A 17,477-nucleotide genomic window follows, 5' to 3' on the forward strand; every position below is an offset into this window, starting at 1 on the left:
GTGGACATCCTACAGAAGGGCCTCACTGAGACAAATGCCTGGTGTCAGAGACATGGCCTCAAGCTCAATGCCAAAAAGTGCAGTGTCATACCCTTTGGTAAAAACTCTGTATCCATGAACTACCACATAGGCAGCAATCTACTTAACACTGAATGCGTGATAAGAGACCTTGGGGCCCAGGTGGACAGTAGTCTCTCCTTTGATAGTCACATTGCCACAGTAGTCAGGAAGTCCTTTTCTACATGGCAAACCTCATCATAAAAGGGTTCTCATCCAGGAAAAAAGAGGTCATTGTTCCCCTCTACTCGTCACTCATTAGACCCATTATAGAGTATAATGCCCCTTTTGGAATGTACCTCACAAGACATCTGCAGCAGCTGGAAAGGCCTCAGAAGTACCTCACAAAGAGAGTTACTGGCCTCAAACAAATGCCGTACACTGACCGCCTCAAAAAACTCCAGCTTTACTCCGTAGCATATCGCCTACTCTGAGGTGCTCTCTGCCTAACATATAAAGCTATGTCAAACCCAGAGCTGTTGGACATGCTACACCTAAAGAAATCCCAATATCTCCAAGGTACACACTCTAGGGACCTAAACCTTGTCACCACAATAAACAGGACATGCTGGAGGGATAGATTCCTGTCCCAGAGACTTCTTATACTCTGGAACAAGCTACCCATCTATGTCAAGCAAAGTTCTTTATTAGCACTCTTCAAGAAGAATTTTGATGAGTGGATGGGAAATAGGAAATACATGCCAGGGATCACTTCTGTGTCTCTGCTGGACAGTGGCACAGGAAAATAACTTTCTTGGGTGGCGTAAGCTATGGTACCTTGCTGGCTAGGCTTTTGTAGGCCCTTGGGCCGATAGCCTACTACCTACCTATGACCCCCCCCCCCCCAACAGTCTGAAGCATGAAAAAGGCAAGTGTGATATTTTTGACTTCCAGACATTTTACTAGTTTACCAAGAAAACAAACCTTTTACAAAATGGTGAAAAACATGAGGAAATTAGGAACTTTTTGCAAAACTCTGTACATTTGGAAGACAGAGTGGTAGTGCAAACAATCTTAATAGCGATAACTATACCTTTCTGTCAAGTTTAGCAGATATCACTCATTTTTCTACTATTTTGCCTTGTCCATTGTAAAATGTAAGGATAAAATTCTTAAGCATGTTTCAGTAGAAAGCTGGCTGCTGCACAGTGGTTTAGTGGCCGTGCTTCTTTCTTTTGGTATATGTTGAATGTACAATGGCCACTCTGATTGGATTGTCCAATCAGCATGCATATTTTTGAATAGAAATGACCCATCATTTGGTAATTTGAGGGAACCTATTCCAAAATCTTAATAATGTTTGAGTTATAAATTTGGTATGGTAATAGTTTTTCTTTTTCAGCATATCCTTTAGGTTGTCACTTGTAGTATGCTTGACCGCCCTAATCTGGAAGATAAGATTGAATATCATATGCACAGATTGGAAGATGTAATGGTGATGACCTTCCTGTGGTGCAGAAAGTGTAATGAAAATGTGAAGACTGTAACTGGAGTTTGTTGCAGAGAAGGCTGAGATGCTGTGTATTTTGACGGACTTGTAATTTTGCATAAAAACCTGGTGGTTGGTGTTTCTGAGAACTTCCATCTTACAGTCTATAAACAGAATTTATCACAGTAAAGCATTTCGTTAGATTTTCATTTTGTGTTACTTACTTTCTATTTTTCCTTCTAGGAAATGCTGTCAATTCTGGGAGAACAAGGGCCTAGTTACAACAGTGAGGAATTTCCGGACATAAACATGTTCCCTTCTTTTCAAGAATAAACATACTCATAACAAAGTGTCTGATGAAAAGTACATTTTATAGGACTGCTGAAAACTTTTTTATTGGTACCTGTACTTTGAACTGAAAGCAGATGAAATTAAGGTTGCTGTTGTTGACCTGGCATTTTGCATCAGAAGCTGCCTTAAATCTGCAACTTATTTGTACTACTTTGAAGACAAAGTGCCAAGTCCTGTGCTGTGTACAGTTTAAATGTAGCCCTTCAAGTTAGGAAGTGCCACATTGTTTCCTGAGTTATGAAGACAGTATGTAAAGAATAATCACTAAAATGGAGCTGGACGGTATCATGTAGTTTCATGAAGACATGGCATTTTTCATAGAAAGGGTTTATTATGATTCTTAATTAAAGTCACATTACCAGCTGTAGCATACTGATTCTGTCTCATTAACATTTGCTTTTTTACATCTTTTTCCTACTAAAGCAGGCATCATTCTTTTTTGCCACCAGATTAATCCTGTTATTTTACAGCTTGTTGTTGAAGGCTTGCTCTTGGCTTTATTGTGTCCTGCTGCTTGTGATTAAGGATTCTTATAAAAAATAGTATTGAAAAATACTGTGCAATGTTGTGGAAGCACATAAGCTCTAATCTGATGGGATGAGCTTCTCATATTGGATGAAGCCTCTTTACACTTTTGTGAGCAGTTTGGAGGCAGCACTGGAACAAGATGAACACTGCTTCTGTCACCCACAGGATGTAATTTCTGAGCCAAGTTTGCAGCTATATCCTCATACCAAAATTGTAACTGTTTTATGTCGTATATTTGTTTTTTCATGCTATCAGTATTGTCCTCATGTGCGTTTCATAAAATCTGCTTTAATGGGATCTGTAGTTAAGAATTTTTTTTTATTTTGATGTAACAGGTGCCTGTTTAAGTTACAGAACTCGCATGGTTTGGTCATTTGCTTGGCTGTGGAAAATTACTTTTTCATAGGAGGGTATATTTGTGCCTGATGATCTGAATTTGCATTACTGTTGATGTGTTTTTATGCTGTGAGTTTGTAATTTAGCACAAAAAACTGAGCAGCAATTTTAATGCATGTTTTAGAGTTCAGACAATCAATAATTATAGCTGAAGCAAAGATAAAAGTGGTAGAATGCTATGTGTTTAACTTGTACTATGTCTGTGGCCCACAGAGAAGTCTTTCAGTCTGGTTGTTAGAAACCAATATTTGCTGGTCTGTTGTATATGGAGGTAAATTTCTGAGTATTTTTTTTTTACTGGTATTGTAGCAAAACTAATGATCTGAAGTTGTTAATCTTCCTATTCAACACTGATGGGTTCGGTTTCGAGCCCTCGGAACTGAGTCAGCCTAATACTAAGCTTACGTGCATCAAAAACTCTCGAGCTAAGCTGCTACCCACAATGCCCTTCTCTCAGTTACCTCAGATCTCATTTGCTGCGCAGCCATATAGCAACATTTCACCGAGCTCTACAGCTAAGTATTGCATTTTTCAAAATTTATAGTATTTTTTGAGTTTTTTCCTCAGAAAGTCTTCTATTTCTTGCTATCTTATTCAGCTCTACCCATAGGTGTCCCTTTTTTTGTAGCATCGTTGGTAAACACCCTTTTTACCCTTGTGGTATTCTGAATACCATTGTTGGTATTTCCTCTCCCTCTTTCCTTCCTTTCCTTACTCCAAGCCAGCTCTCGGCACCGATAATCCCCCTTTTGCCTGTTTCAAAACTGAAATCCTTGGTGCCAACTTTTACTACACCACGGACCCGGTACTCCCCGTCCTTGGATCCGTTTGCTGGACAAGCCTTCAGCTCCTTTGGACTGACCTGACTCCCCCTCAGGTGTGTCGGTAAGGTCCACCAGGAGCCTATCTGATTTGGATATGGTGCGCCTCTTTGATCAGCTGCTGACAGCCAGGGGGATTACATATTTTCCTAGAAGCCACCCCACTCCGGGTTTTGGGTCCATTGCTCCTGTGACTCCCTCGTATTCTCCTCCCTTGGACCCTTCGGTTCCAAGGCCCAGAGCTCTGATGTCTATGGGAGGGCTCCTTTTCTCGGTGCCGACAGTGACCTTATTTGAGGCTCCTAGGCCCCTTTGGGTGTTGTTTCCTTCGGAACCAACCCTTCCTCAATCTCATGCTTGGGGGGTGGTACACTCAGATGTCCTTCAAGGATGCATCTGCAGTCATAATATATGGGTTGTCCTGCCTCAGGCAGCCCTTCGGTCGGCCGGATTCCAAAGTCTGGGTCTGGCCTTGGCTGATGTCGCACTTTCCCCGATGTCAGAGCGTCTGGGGTATAAAAGCATCAGCCGACGCCATTTTCCTCAGTCTTTCTTGCCGCGTGGTGCCCGAAGCAGAAGCTGTTCGCAAGTGCCGGTCGGTCAGATCCATTGAATTCAGCTACCGAAGACTTCGAAAAAAGCTAAGTACCCCGTTGGGGACTCTTTCTTGCCTCAGCCGATGTCAGACAAAGTAAATAATTGTTTAACTTGTGGGAAACAAATACCTCATAAGGATTTCCACTCCTATTGCCTTCCTTGCTTAGGCCCAGACCACAACGTATCGTCCTGTTTAGCCTGTGCTTCCTTCAACCGACGAACTCTTAGACGTCGGTCGGAGTTTGCAGAGGAATTTTTTGGAGCCGCTTTTGCTTATAAAATGCCGTCGGAAACTCCGACTACGCATATGGTGAAAAAACGCAAGGAAAAGGACCGACACTCGCGGCCCGAGGTTTCGGCTGAAACCACGGCTAGGCCTACTGCGAGTGTCTCGGTTTCGGCCGAAAACGAGTCCTCGGAAATTCGTTCTTCCGAAACCATTCTTCCGACCACCGAGGCCCGGGAGGCCCCGGCTGAATCGGCTACAGAACTTCCTACCGAAACCAGTGTTCAGGAAATGTCCGACACCATACCTTTGGACATTTTTACTCCTGCACGTGTGGCAGCTAGGCCCCCTGCTTCCATGTCCATTAAGACCTTCTCTAGGGCTAAGGCTGCCAAACTATCTAAAGCTTTGCCTCCCAAAACTACCTCTCAGAGGCCTTCCTCAAGTTCACAGATCCTCAGCCTTGCTGAGGACCTTATTCAATTAGGGGCTCACAACCTCACCCAGACAGGGCCTCTCTCCCTCCTCCGGACAAAAGGCCCAGGACTGACCCATCTGATCCACACTCTTCAGATGATTCCACGGATGGGTCTGAATTGTCAGACCACCAGGAAGGGGCTTACTCGCCTTATGAGAATTCAGATGCTGAGGAATCTATCCCTTCGGCCTCCCCTCCTGAAGAGTTTTCATTTGGTGAGACTCTGCACTCCATGAGAGAGCATTTTCAATGGCAAGGTCAGGATTTCTCTGATTCTAGAAAAAGATTAAGGACCTTTTTGCATTTGCCTCAACATAGGCCCTTAGCTATACCTCCTGTTCTGAATGTTATTGATGATGTGTACAATGATGTCAGTACGGCCCCTGATACTCTCCCTCTGGCCCCTGCCAAGCCTGACAGATACTACAGGGTCCCGGATTCTCATTTCCATCTGTATAAAGCCCACTCTGCAGACCCAGAAACTATTTCTCAGGGCCCTAAAGGGGTTGCGGCCGCTACTGCCAAAAATCCGCTACCCTCTGAAAGAGAGTCTAGAGCTTTAGAGAGATGGGGAAAGAAGGTGTATACTTCTGCAACTCTTTCTGTCAGGGCATTAAACTGTCAATTTCATATGATACAGTACCAAGAGTATTTGTTAGATGAACTGAATAAGAAACTTTCTTCTCCTGAACCCCTAGACCGTAAATCCATTCAGGATTTGGTGCACAATTCACAACAGGTTAGTAATCATTTTTTAAAATGTGGCTATGATGCACTGGAGGCTTCATTTAGATCAGCTATGACTGGGGCAGTTATTCGAAGGCATGCCTGGCTGAAGGAACAATCTTTGCCAGACCATGTTAATGCTAAACTCCTGGATGCTCCAATGAAGAAACAAAATTTATTTGGCTCCTATGCTCAGGAGATTTTAAAAAAGGTTGAAGAAAAGGCAAAATCTGTGCAAACAGTTAAAGATTTCCTGCAAGTACAATCACCGAGATTCAGCAGAAACTGGCCTACTAAGAATTGGTCCTTTCCAGACTCGGACAGAGCCCAGAGAGGCAGGAACAGGCACCCCAGAGGCAGAGGTCAATCGAAGGGCTCCTATAGAGGCCGGCAGTGGCAGCCTGCCAAACAGAGAAGTAGTGCAACAGCAACAACAACTACCACTACACCAGGACAGGCTCAATGACTTAACTCTGATTCCGCCTACCAGGGATCAACTGGAAGCACCCTTGGGCGGAAAGCTGGCTTTATTCTCAAAAAACTGGCATTATATCACAAAGGATACATGGACACTGCAAATAATAGACAAAGGATGCAGGTTCCACTTCCACACTTTGCCAGAAAGAGGCGGAATGCCAAACCTTCCACCAAATCAGAGGGCAGAGGCTTTAAAACAAATCAGCAATTTACTTCAGATGAAAGCTATAGAAAAGGTACCATGTTCAGAACAAGGCCAAGGATTTTACTCCAGACTATTCCTTGTACCAAGAAAGGAAAATCAATGGAGGCCTATTCTCGACCTGTCCGCACTGAACACTTATCTCATTGTGCCAAAATTCAAAATGCTGACCCTACAGCAACTTCTTCCCATGTTGGGCAAGGAGTCTTGGCTGGTGACTCTAGATCTCAAGGAGGCATACCTGCATGTCCCTATTCGACCAAGTTGCAGAAGGCACCTCAGATTTCTTGCAGGATCAGAGCATTATCAATTATCAGCATTGCCCTTTGGCTTATCTACTGTGCCCAGAGTATTCACGAAATGCCTGGCATCAGTAATTGCACATTGCAGACTACAGGGAATTCAAATTTACCCATACCTGGACGATTGCCTAATACAAGCGGACAACAAGAAAAATTTGGTAAAGGACTTGGCCTGTGCCATACACCTGCTACAGACCTTGGGATACACAGTCAACATCCAAAAGTCAAGACTAGTACCATCCCAAAGGATAACCTTTTTGGGTGCAGATCTGGACACAACCACCCAAATGGCCTTTCTCACAGAAGAAAAACAAAAACAACTTCCAGATTACTTCATGATTCTGACAAGACAAACTCAGCTTACTGCAAGGAAAATCCTGCAGGCCCTGGGTTACATGGCGTCCTGCATAATTCTAATACCGCATGCCAGGCTGCATATGAGGAAATTACAATGGTACCTCAGGAGTGTATGGTCTCAACACAGTCACAGTTTAGAAACCATAATACCAATCATTCCATGCCTTCAAAAGGAATTCCTGTGGTGGGCTCAGGCCTGCCAGCCCAACAGAGGGTTGCCTTTCAACAAACCAAAACCAAGGCAGACCATCACCACGGACGCCTCAGACCGAGGATGGGGAGCACACATGGAGGGCAAATGTATCCAAGGCCTATGGCCTCAAGGACAGATAAGCATGCACATAAACCAAAATGAAATGCTGGCAGTGAGGCATGCAATCGAGGCATTCACACCCTTCCTCCAACAAGGACACCTGCTAATAAGGACAGACAACACCACGGTCATGTGGTACATAAACAAGCAGGGAGGAACACATTCTTACCCTCTGTGCCGAATGGCTATGAATCTGTGGGAACTATGCCTGAATCTCAATATCCAGCTACAGTCCCAATTCGTGCCAGGGAGAGAAAATGCACTGGTGGACAGCTTAAGCAGAACTACCATGGATGCACACGAATGGATGCTGCACCCAGACACCTTCCAACTCATAGCAAAGACATGGGGAATGCCGGAGATAGATTTGTTCGCCTCCCCACTCAACCATCAACTGAAGACATTCTGCTCAAGGACATACCACCCACAAGCTTGGAGGGTGGACTCTCTCTCTTTCAGCTGGAAAGCCCTAACAGTATATGCCTTCCCACCTCTCCCATTGATGTACAAGGTTCTACTGAAGATCAGGGAGGAACAGCCAAAAGTGATACTAATAGCTCCGGACTGGCCATGACAACACTGGTATCCATTATTGAGAAGCATGTCTCAGGCAAAATCATGGCCTCTCCCCCTATGGCCTCTTCTTCTGACGCAGAACAATTTCAAGACCCTGCATCCCAACTTGAAAACATTGCAGCTAACTGCCTGGAAAATTCCTTAAATCCCAATCAAACTGTTTTATCTCAGAGGGTGAAGGACATTATCCTGGAGGCTCGCAGGCCTTCCACAAGGAAGACATACTCAGCTAAATGGAAGAGATTTCTCATTTGGAGCACATCAAAAGGCTCAGATGTCACAGTGGCCAACATAACACATATCCTAGAATACTTAGCAGAATTGTTCCACAATGGCCTGTCCTATTCTTCCGTTAAGATTCATGCTTCAGCAGTTTCAGCAGAATACAATGTGGATCCACCTATCTTCTCACACCCTCTCCTCAGACAATTTCTGAGAGGGATCAAAAATATTAAACCTCCAAGAAGACCCCCTCTACCTGCCTGGGATCTCAACTTTGTGCTGGAGAAACTGACACTACCCTCTTTTGAACCAGCAGCATCAGCGGATCTACAGTTTCTATCTTGGAAAACTGCATTCCTTCTGGCAATCACTTCAGCAAGAAGAGTATCTGAGTTACAAGCATTAATGGCAGTGCAGCCTTTTCTTATTTTCCACCAGGACAGGGTGTCCCTAAGAACCAATCCTACTTTTATGCCAAAGGTGGTATCTAGGGTATCCTTGAACCAAGCTATTCACTTGCCTACGTTCTTCCCTAATCCACAGAATAGAGGGGAAAAACTTTTGCACACCCTGGATATACACAGACAACTACGCTACTACTTGGACAGAACAAAAACTAGCAGAAAAACTGACCAACTTTTTGTAGCATATGCAACTGGGGTGCAAGGAACAGCAATTTCCAAACAGACAATTTCAAAATGGATAGGAAATTGCATTCGATTTTGCTACTCCTTTCATGGAAAGACAGTTCCTGAAAATATCAGGCCTCACTCCACAAGGGCCACGGCCACCACTACAGCCTTCTTACGAGGGGTGGCAACCAAGGACATTTTAGAAGCTGCTACTTGGAGCTCCGTGCATACATTTGCCAAGCATTACAATCTACCTTTATACTCTAGATCCAGAGCAGGGTTTGCAACTGCAGTCCTGCAGGGGATCTTAACTACACCATCCTTTTCTTAGTACCTCCTCCCCCAGATTGGCTATGGTATTCTACCCATATGTTATGACTGCAGATGCATCCTTGAAGGACATAGTACAGTTTTGTACCTACCATAAATGTAGATGTCCGATAGGTATGCATCTGCAGTCAGGATTACCCTCCCTCCTTCCCCTCTGTGGTATTCCTAGGGTACTTACCCCTCTTTTAGCTAGCTGGGGGAATCTGTTATGGTGTATTTGTTTGTTTATACATGTATATAATTTGTAAATGTTTGGAAATTTTCAGCATCTATCCAAATTTAGCCTTCCTAGAGGGCACCTGGCATCTGGGGCAAGAAAAACTGAGGAAAATGGCGTCAGCTGATGCTTTTATACCCCAGACGCTCAGACGTCGGGGAAAGTGCAACATCAGCCGAGGCCAGACCCACACTTTGGAATCCGGCCGACCGAAGGGCTGCCTGAGGCAGGACAACCCATATGTTATGACTGCAGATGCATACCTATCGGACATCTACATTTATGGTAGGTACAAAATTGTACTTTCCAGGTATGGCCCCGGTTGTTTTGCCGGCTCAGTCTTTGGATTTGAGGGTTGCTCCCACCCTGGTTTTGCTTAAAGCTCTGTCCCCAGGAGCAGGCCATGTGGAGCAGGGTGTGACTCCGGTTCTGAGATTGTCATCCTCGGTTCCGGGCTCCCATTTCTCTTCAGGTGGGCCTGCCTTCCGGGTAATGGAGATGGTGCTTGCTTCGGGAAGCAATCCTCCTACGTTGGACCTTCCCCCTGCTCCTTCTGAGCTGCAGCTATCACAAGCCACCACCCCAGGACAACGAGAGCGCAAGCCTCAGGAAAGGCCTGTACAGGATAACCCCCTTTCTGAAGAACCCCCCCAGAAACAGATGTGTAAGAAGAAACACATGGACTCCCCAGAGGAGTCCCTTACTGAAGATACGGACTACGATGATTGGGAAGAGTCCCCATGGTCACCCCCTGATGATGTCTCCTTTGGAGACATCCTTGAAATTTTGGGGCAGAGGGGTGACTGGAAGCCCTCCAACCCTTCCTTGGAGGAATCTGTATTCCTGCAGGCCTTCCTCTCTCAGCCCTCTACTTCTTGGGTGAACCCCCCCCCCCGTTGATGATTTAGTCAAGCTCATCGTGCAGCGGGCATGGACGAACCCTGATACCTTCTAGGCCATTCCCCGGAGATCAGACAAGATACTCTCCCCTCCAAAGGATCAGCCCCATTGGTCTAGAGGCTTAACAGTAGACGCTATGGTAGTGGTGGCTGCCATGAAAAAGGACCTTGCAGAGGAAAGTCCTGCTGTCTACCCACCCACCCAACAGAGAGGTCCCGGGCGGTGGACAGATTAGGGAAGTGAGTTTTTGCTTCAGTGACCTTTACTGTTAGGTATCTGAACTTTTTGGCGCATTTTACGAGGCTCCAAAGAAATCTCATCACTGAACTCTCTGGAACCCTCACGGGTCAAGTTTCGGACGGGGCATGTGATAAAGTTGCTTCCCAACTTGCCACCCTAGAGTCGATTTCCAACTCGTCCATGAGGTTGCTGTCCCACGCAACTGAAGGGGCAGCTAGAGCTGTGAGTGCAGGCATAGTTATGAGATGTCACTCCTGGATGCGCATTTATGACTTTGCAGACTCCTTCAAGTCTTCCTTTTTAAATGCCCCTATCGAACTGTCAGCTTTGTTTGGTTCTAAAGTGAAGGACACATTAGCCAGGTGTGAGCAGGACAGAAATACCTTCTCTGCCATTGGCCTACATTTTTCCAAGCCTCAGTGCTCCTTTTCCAGGAACCAGAGGAGTGGAAATATGTGGCATAAAAATTCTCAAGGCCCTTTCCATAGTGCACGTGGTGAGGACTCCCCCTAGAGGCAGAGGGGGTTCCCAAAATCAGGACTCCAGTGATTCTTTCTCCGGACAACCATACCATAGTTCCTGAAGCGTTGCCCGATTGCTTTCCTCTGGAAGCAGTCAGGGCTCTTTTCTCTCTGCACCAAACTGCCTGGCACTCTATTATAAACGATCAGTGGGTGCAGAAAACAATTTCCAGAGGTTACTGCACCCCTCTAATCTCTTATCCAAGACCCCAAAAATCTCTTCCCGATGTTCCACCCAGTCAAAAGGAAGAGGCAGCTTCAGAAATAGCAAAGCTGTGTATAAAACGAGTCATCCAACAAGTTCCCCCCAGACAAGTGCGGATCCGAGTTTTACTCAAGATTCTCTTTGGTGCCAAAAAAAGACCGAGGACTGTAGACCCATTCTGGATCTCAACCAACTAAGCAAGTCAGTAGTTCAGACCAAATTCCGCATGGTCACGATACAATCCATTCTCCCATTTCTTCGGGAGGGTGTGTGGATGTGCCCAATAGACCTCCGGGATGCGTATTACCACATCAAAATGGACAAGCACTCCAGGAGTCTCCTTCGCTTTCGGCTGGGAGCCAATCATTACCAATTCATAGCCCTGCCATTCAGTCTCTCGATGGCCCCCAGAGTGTTCACGAAATGCCTAGCAGTGGTGACAGCTCATCTGAGACTTCAGGGATTTCAGGTGTTTTTGTGTCTAGATGATTGGCTCCTCTCTACCCCCACCAAGCGCCTACTGGTCAGGGCTGTCCACTACACTCTAGCACTAGCGGAGTTCCTAGTCATCACCATACACTGGGAAAAATCCAACCTTCATCCCACCCGGCAGTTGGAATTTATAGGGGCAGTATTCAACACTCAAACAAGCCAAGTCTCTCTTCCTCACAGACTTCAGAGATTTGAGATTACAAGTACAAGTGATACTCTGTCAAAGGAAGGTGTCTGCAAGGGAAGTTCTACAGGCTCTGGGGTCTATGGTGGCAGCCATCTCAATTGTTCCCCTAGCCAGATTGCATATGAGACTACTACAATGGCTCCTTTTGTCCCAGTGGGTATCCAGTATTTATCCCCTGAGCTAACCGATCCTCATCACCAACTCCTGCAAGCAAGATCTCCTCTGGTGGATGAGAACAGACGAAAATAATTGGTGTTGCCCCTTCCAGACTCTCCAACCCAATGCCATGGTGACCACAGACGCTTCCCTGATAGGGTCGGGGGGGCCACTTCTAGGGAAAGACAGTCCAAGGTATGTGGTCCAGCTAGAGGTAAACTTGCATATCAATGTCGTGGAGTTAATATCGATGCTGTTAGTATTGCAGGCACTTCATCCACTCCTTCCGTCAGGAACAATGGCAATCCAGTTGGACAATATGTCCATCGTCTGGTCCTTAAACAGGGAGGGACCAAATCCTACCCCCTATGCTGCAAGGCCATGAGAATTTGACCTTGGGTGATAACTTCCATCTGCTTTCTAATCACAATGCATATCCTGGGGAGCTCTACCATGATTGCGGACAGGCTGAGCAGATGCATCCTCCGTCCACGAGTGGTGTCTCAACCCGAACGTGACGGCAGAAATCTTCAGTCATTGGGGCCAACCTTGCTGCGATCTTTTCACTTCCTCCTCAAACAAAAAATGCAGCAGCTACTTTGCCCTCTTTCCCCCAGACGGGGAATCACTGAGAGATGCTCTGACTCACGATTGGCCCATGGGTCTCCTCTATGCTTATCCTTCGATAACCTCTGATGCCTCTATTTCTAAGGAAAGCTATTCGGTTGAGATGCAAAGTAATCCTCATTGCCCCTTTCTGGCTTTGTCAAGTGTGGTTTCCCTTCCTCCGACCTCACCTGTTGCAACCTCCTTGGATCCTGGACACTCATCAATACTTAATATCTCACCCACAAGGGTTGATGCCCCCAAATCTATCCAGTCTCAATGGCTTCTCCACTTCCGCTAGTTGCCAGGCAGGAAACCCTCTCCTCATTTGTCTGAGATATTATTCTGGCCTCCCATAAACCATCCACCAGAAAACTTTACAGAGACAAATAGAAAAGATTTGCTATCTGGTCACATAATCGGATGCTAAATACTTTTTCAACCCCTATAGCTGCTGTCCTTCACTATCTTTCTGAGTTATTTGACAATGGGGCATCGGCTTCCACCATTCGAGTCCATTTAGCAGCTATTTCCAATTTCCATAATGGTTCAGATGGAGTCCCTCTTATTTCCACCCAACTTTGCAAGACTTTTCTCAAGGGAATTTTCCATAGCAGACCTCCTATCAGGCAGCTTGTGAAGGCATGGAATCTCTCCCGGGTTCTCCAGTCTCTCTCTCTACCCCCATTTGAGCCAGCTGCGACATGTGATCTAAAATTCCTGTCATGGAAGTCTTTGTTTTTGGTGGTGGTCACTTCAGCCAGACGGATATCTGAGTTACAAGCCGAATGCATCAAGAGCCCGTACCCGATTTTCCATAAGAACAGAGTATCAACTTCATACTAATCCATCTTTTCTCCCCAAGGTGGTTTCTGACTTCTGTATTAACCAGTCCATTGAGCTCCCTGTTTTTTTCCAAATTATTCAAACAAGGGAGAATACTGCCTGCATTCATTGGATGTTCATAGGCAACTATGTTTCTACCTGGACAGAACTAAGTCCTTTTGCAAGTTGGATCAACTTTTCATTTCATTTTCTGGTCCTAAAATGGGGTGTACTGTATCTAAAGTTACTTTGTCAAAATGGCTCGGAGATTGCATTACCTTCTCATATTCTCTTATGAATAAACCCAAGTCTGCTGAAATCAAAACTCACTCAACTAGGGCTATCGCAGTTTCTGTTGCCTTCCACTCCAGGGCTTCCATGGATGACATCTGTGCAGCAGCCATTTGGGCTAAACCCCATACCTTCATCAAGCATTACAAATTGGATCTGGTCTCCAGGGGAAGGGTGGCCTTTGGCTCAATGGTTCTCAGGAATGTTCTTCCATAAGGGCCACCCAGGTTCTCCAAGTCGCTTGGGATTCTGTCTCATCAGTGATGAATAGGAAGAAGATTAATAACTTCAGATAAAGAAGTTGTCTTACCATAACGTTCCATCTGAGTTGTTGATCTTCTTCCAGTGATCACACCCTCCCATTGTCCCCCACCAAAGGCTCCTGGCAGATCTTCTGGGTCCTTGTGGTGTTTCAGGGTTTCTGAGCAGAGATGGCCTCTGTTTTCCTGTTTCTTCTATATGTTGCATGCAAACTCAATCTGAGGTAACTGGGAGGAGGGTTTTGTGGATAACAGCTTAGCTCGAACGTTTTTGGTGCACGTGAGCTTGGTATTAGGCCGACTCGGTTCCGAGGGCTCGGAACCAAACCCATCAGTGATGACTGGAAGAAGATCAACAACTCAGATGGAACGTTATGGTAAGACATAACTTCTTTTTCTGTTTCTCTGCTAGTTTGATCTGTGGTTCACTATACCTTACAGGTATTGTGCTCCTTCAGTTTTTTTTTTTTTGTCTGAATTTTCTCATCTTACAGTCTTTTACCTCTACATGTCTGTGCAGTTTTCCTTCGACAGCAAAATTGCTTGACAGACCATTACCTCCAAGTTTTACTCACTTTTTAAAGTGTTTTCTATAATTCGTCCATTTTTTCTTCTGGATTATCACAGTAGGAATGTGTGTTTTAGAATGCTTTTGTGATTTTATGAGGAATATAATTCATATATATATGAAATGCAGAACTCCAAGTAAGAATATGTGAAAATATATACTAAGATGAGGGCTACATTGTCTTGGGGTGTTCCTCCTTTTCTGAAGTACAACAAACTTGAAAATATTTTGTATTGCAGTAGTTGAGGTGCAGAAGAAGTCTACCTCCCACACTTCAGGGGAGGGCCTCAGGGGAATGGTAAAGGCCTATGCACAAATGTTTTAAAAGTGTAATTGTGAGATGTTCTTCATTAGATCACTGTTGCAGTATTCTCATTGTGTGGAAATTTCCCTGCAAAGGTTCCTTGTGTCCTGCCAGCCTTTTAAAGCTCTGGATCCTTCTCCTGTGAGCTATATATTCTCCCTAAGTATGCACCAGCATTCATATGTGCAGACATCTGTCACTGAAGCAAACAGTTTTTCTGGACCATTGGTTGTAGTCACTGAAGTTCCAGAAGGAAAGTATCCCATTGTGTATGCTTTCTTTCTTCCTTTATTATAAAATTTGTGTTTTCTTTTTCTCTTTAATCTGTCAAAAAAAACAGGAAGTGTGGTTGTGATAGACCAATACCTTATTGTGACTACAACTCTAGTTTATTTTGTCTAGGGGCAAATCACGACATTATGCACTCCTGGTTTTGTCAGGGTTTTGCTCCTAAAGCTCTTATGAAGTCACATTTGAACTTTTGGCTGATGTCTTGAAAAGAGCAGACTGTCATTTATGCTTGCAGTTATGTTGTCCACTTCTTCAGCATTGTTAAAAGAAGTTAAGGGATGAGGCACCAAAAGAAGTAGAAATTTGGAGCGGACCTCCACTTCCTTTTCTAGGTTGGAGATGGGGGAACCCAGAGAGGTACTTTTGCAGCACCTCAGATCATTCATCTTCGTCTCCCAGGCCCTCAAGCATTGTCTTATGGAGACCATTATGACCTGGGTTAAAGGTATGTCCATTGCTTCCTGCTGTCCTTCAAACTCTTCTCCAGTCAGTAGTCCAAAGTGAAAGTCTCTTGAACCTAGAGTTATAATACCAGAAGGAGAAGGGGATATTCATAAAGTTCTCTTTAGACTAAAGATTGAAGATTATGGAATAGATGTCCATCCCCCAAAGGACATCACATGGAAAAGGCAACAGAAAACAAAATATATTTGCCCTCCTTTTACTCCTAGGCAAATTTCTTCTTTAAAATCTATTTCTCAAACCACTAAAGATGGCTGGTTTTCTTTACCTCATTGACTGTTAAAAGCTATTAAGCCTTACAGCCAGGGCAACCCACTCCTGCCTGTGTTCCAAGTTTAAAAAGGAGATGTTAAGTTGTCTATCTCACCTTCATTCTTGCTGGATGGGTTCGGAGCTGAACCTCGGCTCCGACTCGGCCACTCTAAAAGCTCGAGAGCTAGTTCCACCGGCTCGAGGCTCCCCTATATCCCACAATGCTAGGCGGTAACTCCTCAGATCTCATTTGCCACTATAGCGATCGAGGTGCGTTTCAACCGGCTCGTCAGGTCAGTTTAAAAAAGCTAGTTAATATCTTAGTTAAACTCCCCTTTAAGTTAGTTTTTTTCATAGTTTTATTAAGTAAGTAGTTCCCTTCCTTTTCCAGTCAAAATTTTCCCCTTTTTTTTCCTGAAACTCACTTGAGTTCTTCCCTTGGGCCTTAGGCCCAGTCCCTCCCTTCCTACTAGCTGGAGTGATTGTGTTTGTAGGGACTTAAATTTCTAAATTACTTGTCATTTAATTTAATTGAAGTTTAATTTAAATTTCTAATAAGTGTAATCGGTGTGTGTGTGTGATTGTGTGGTTACGTTTTTTTCTACTTTAGACATGTCTAAGGATTCAAAGGTCTCAGGCTTTAAGAAGTGTGACTCGTGCTGTCAGAAGATGTCTCTGACAGACGGTCACACTTCTTGTGTGTACTGCCTGGGACCTTTGCACCTGCAGGACTCATGTGCTGTTTGCCATGGCTTCAGCCCTAGAGTCCTGCAGGAGCGTAAAAAATAAGCTCATTCTAAGGGGCTTATTGAAGCCTGAGGGTCCCCCGACTCAGTCTTCGGGGAAACCCTCGAAGCCTACCAGACCATCGGCTCCGGTATCTGAGTCGTCTTCTGGGGCTTCGAAGGCTGTTCGAACATCGGCTCTGGCCGGAGCCGATGATTCTCGAACTCATGTCCCTGCTATTTCCTCGGCTCCGGCCGGAGCCGAGGCAGACACCGGTGATTCGGCTCCGATCAGATTGTCGGAACCGACCTCCAGAAAAAGGTCCCGGTCACCATCTATCGGCTCTGTTCATTCGGCTCCAGCATCTCCATTGCTGTCTGAACAGAGCCATAGATCTCACTCCTCTAGGTCGTCGAGACTTTCAGATCATGACCTTCAGAGGGTAGTGAGTCAATTTCTTAAGTCCGAGGCACTGGCCCAGATGCTTCAAAGCCCGACTCAACAGTCGATGGCTAATCCCATCACTCAGAATATTCCTCCTCCGACTCCTTTGAGTTCGGAGCTGGGGCGGCTTGGATCCGAGACTGTGGCTGCGTCGGAACCGATACCGTTGTCTTCGGTACCGTCATCTGCTCCGATTTCTTCCTTGGAGGAATCTCGGCGCCGGATTTCCCTCGTCGGCTCCGAGGGGGCGAGTGGCATCGGACCCTTGTCCGACCCCGCTCTCCCTCTCGGTGCTTTGGCGCTGGTGAGTTCGGCTCCGACATCGGCCTCGGAGCCATCACTGTCGGTGCCGGGGGAGGTTTTCAGCTTTTCGGAGCAGAGACCTCTGGCTCTGCCTGACAGGGGTGCCTTCGAGGTCATGAGGAGCGTGTTAGAACCTGGTTCGACACCACAGTCGGCTCCATCTGCCCCTCCTTCCATGGTGCCTCCGGTGATTTCTGCTCACTCCCT

The 17,477-nt window shown here is 45.5% G+C and overlaps 1 protein-coding gene across 7 annotated transcripts in view; it reads left to right on the forward strand.

Moving 5' to 3' along the window:
* ARNT (aryl hydrocarbon receptor nuclear translocator) overlaps positions 1 to 2,662 on the forward strand; it is a 2,399,029-nt gene extending 2,396,367 nt beyond the window's left edge. For all 7 annotated transcript variants that reach the window (XM_044080044.1, XM_044080045.1, XM_044080042.1 and 4 more), the window contains one exon: positions 1,730 to 2,662. In XM_044080044.1, the coding sequence (XP_043935979.1) occupies positions 1,730 to 1,819 (90 nt within the window). In that variant the 3' untranslated portion in view covers positions 1,820 to 2,662. The remainder of the gene's footprint in view (positions 1 to 1,729) is intronic.
* The last annotated feature ends 14,815 nt before the right edge of the window (positions 2,663 to 17,477 follow it).

This window comes from Protopterus annectens, chromosome 8.part0, assembly GCF_019279795.1.
Source record: "Protopterus annectens isolate FY-2018-M chromosome 8.part0, PAN1.0, whole genome shotgun sequence".
In the NCBI taxonomy this organism is placed as follows: domain Eukaryota; kingdom Metazoa; phylum Chordata; order Ceratodontiformes; family Protopteridae; genus Protopterus; species Protopterus annectens.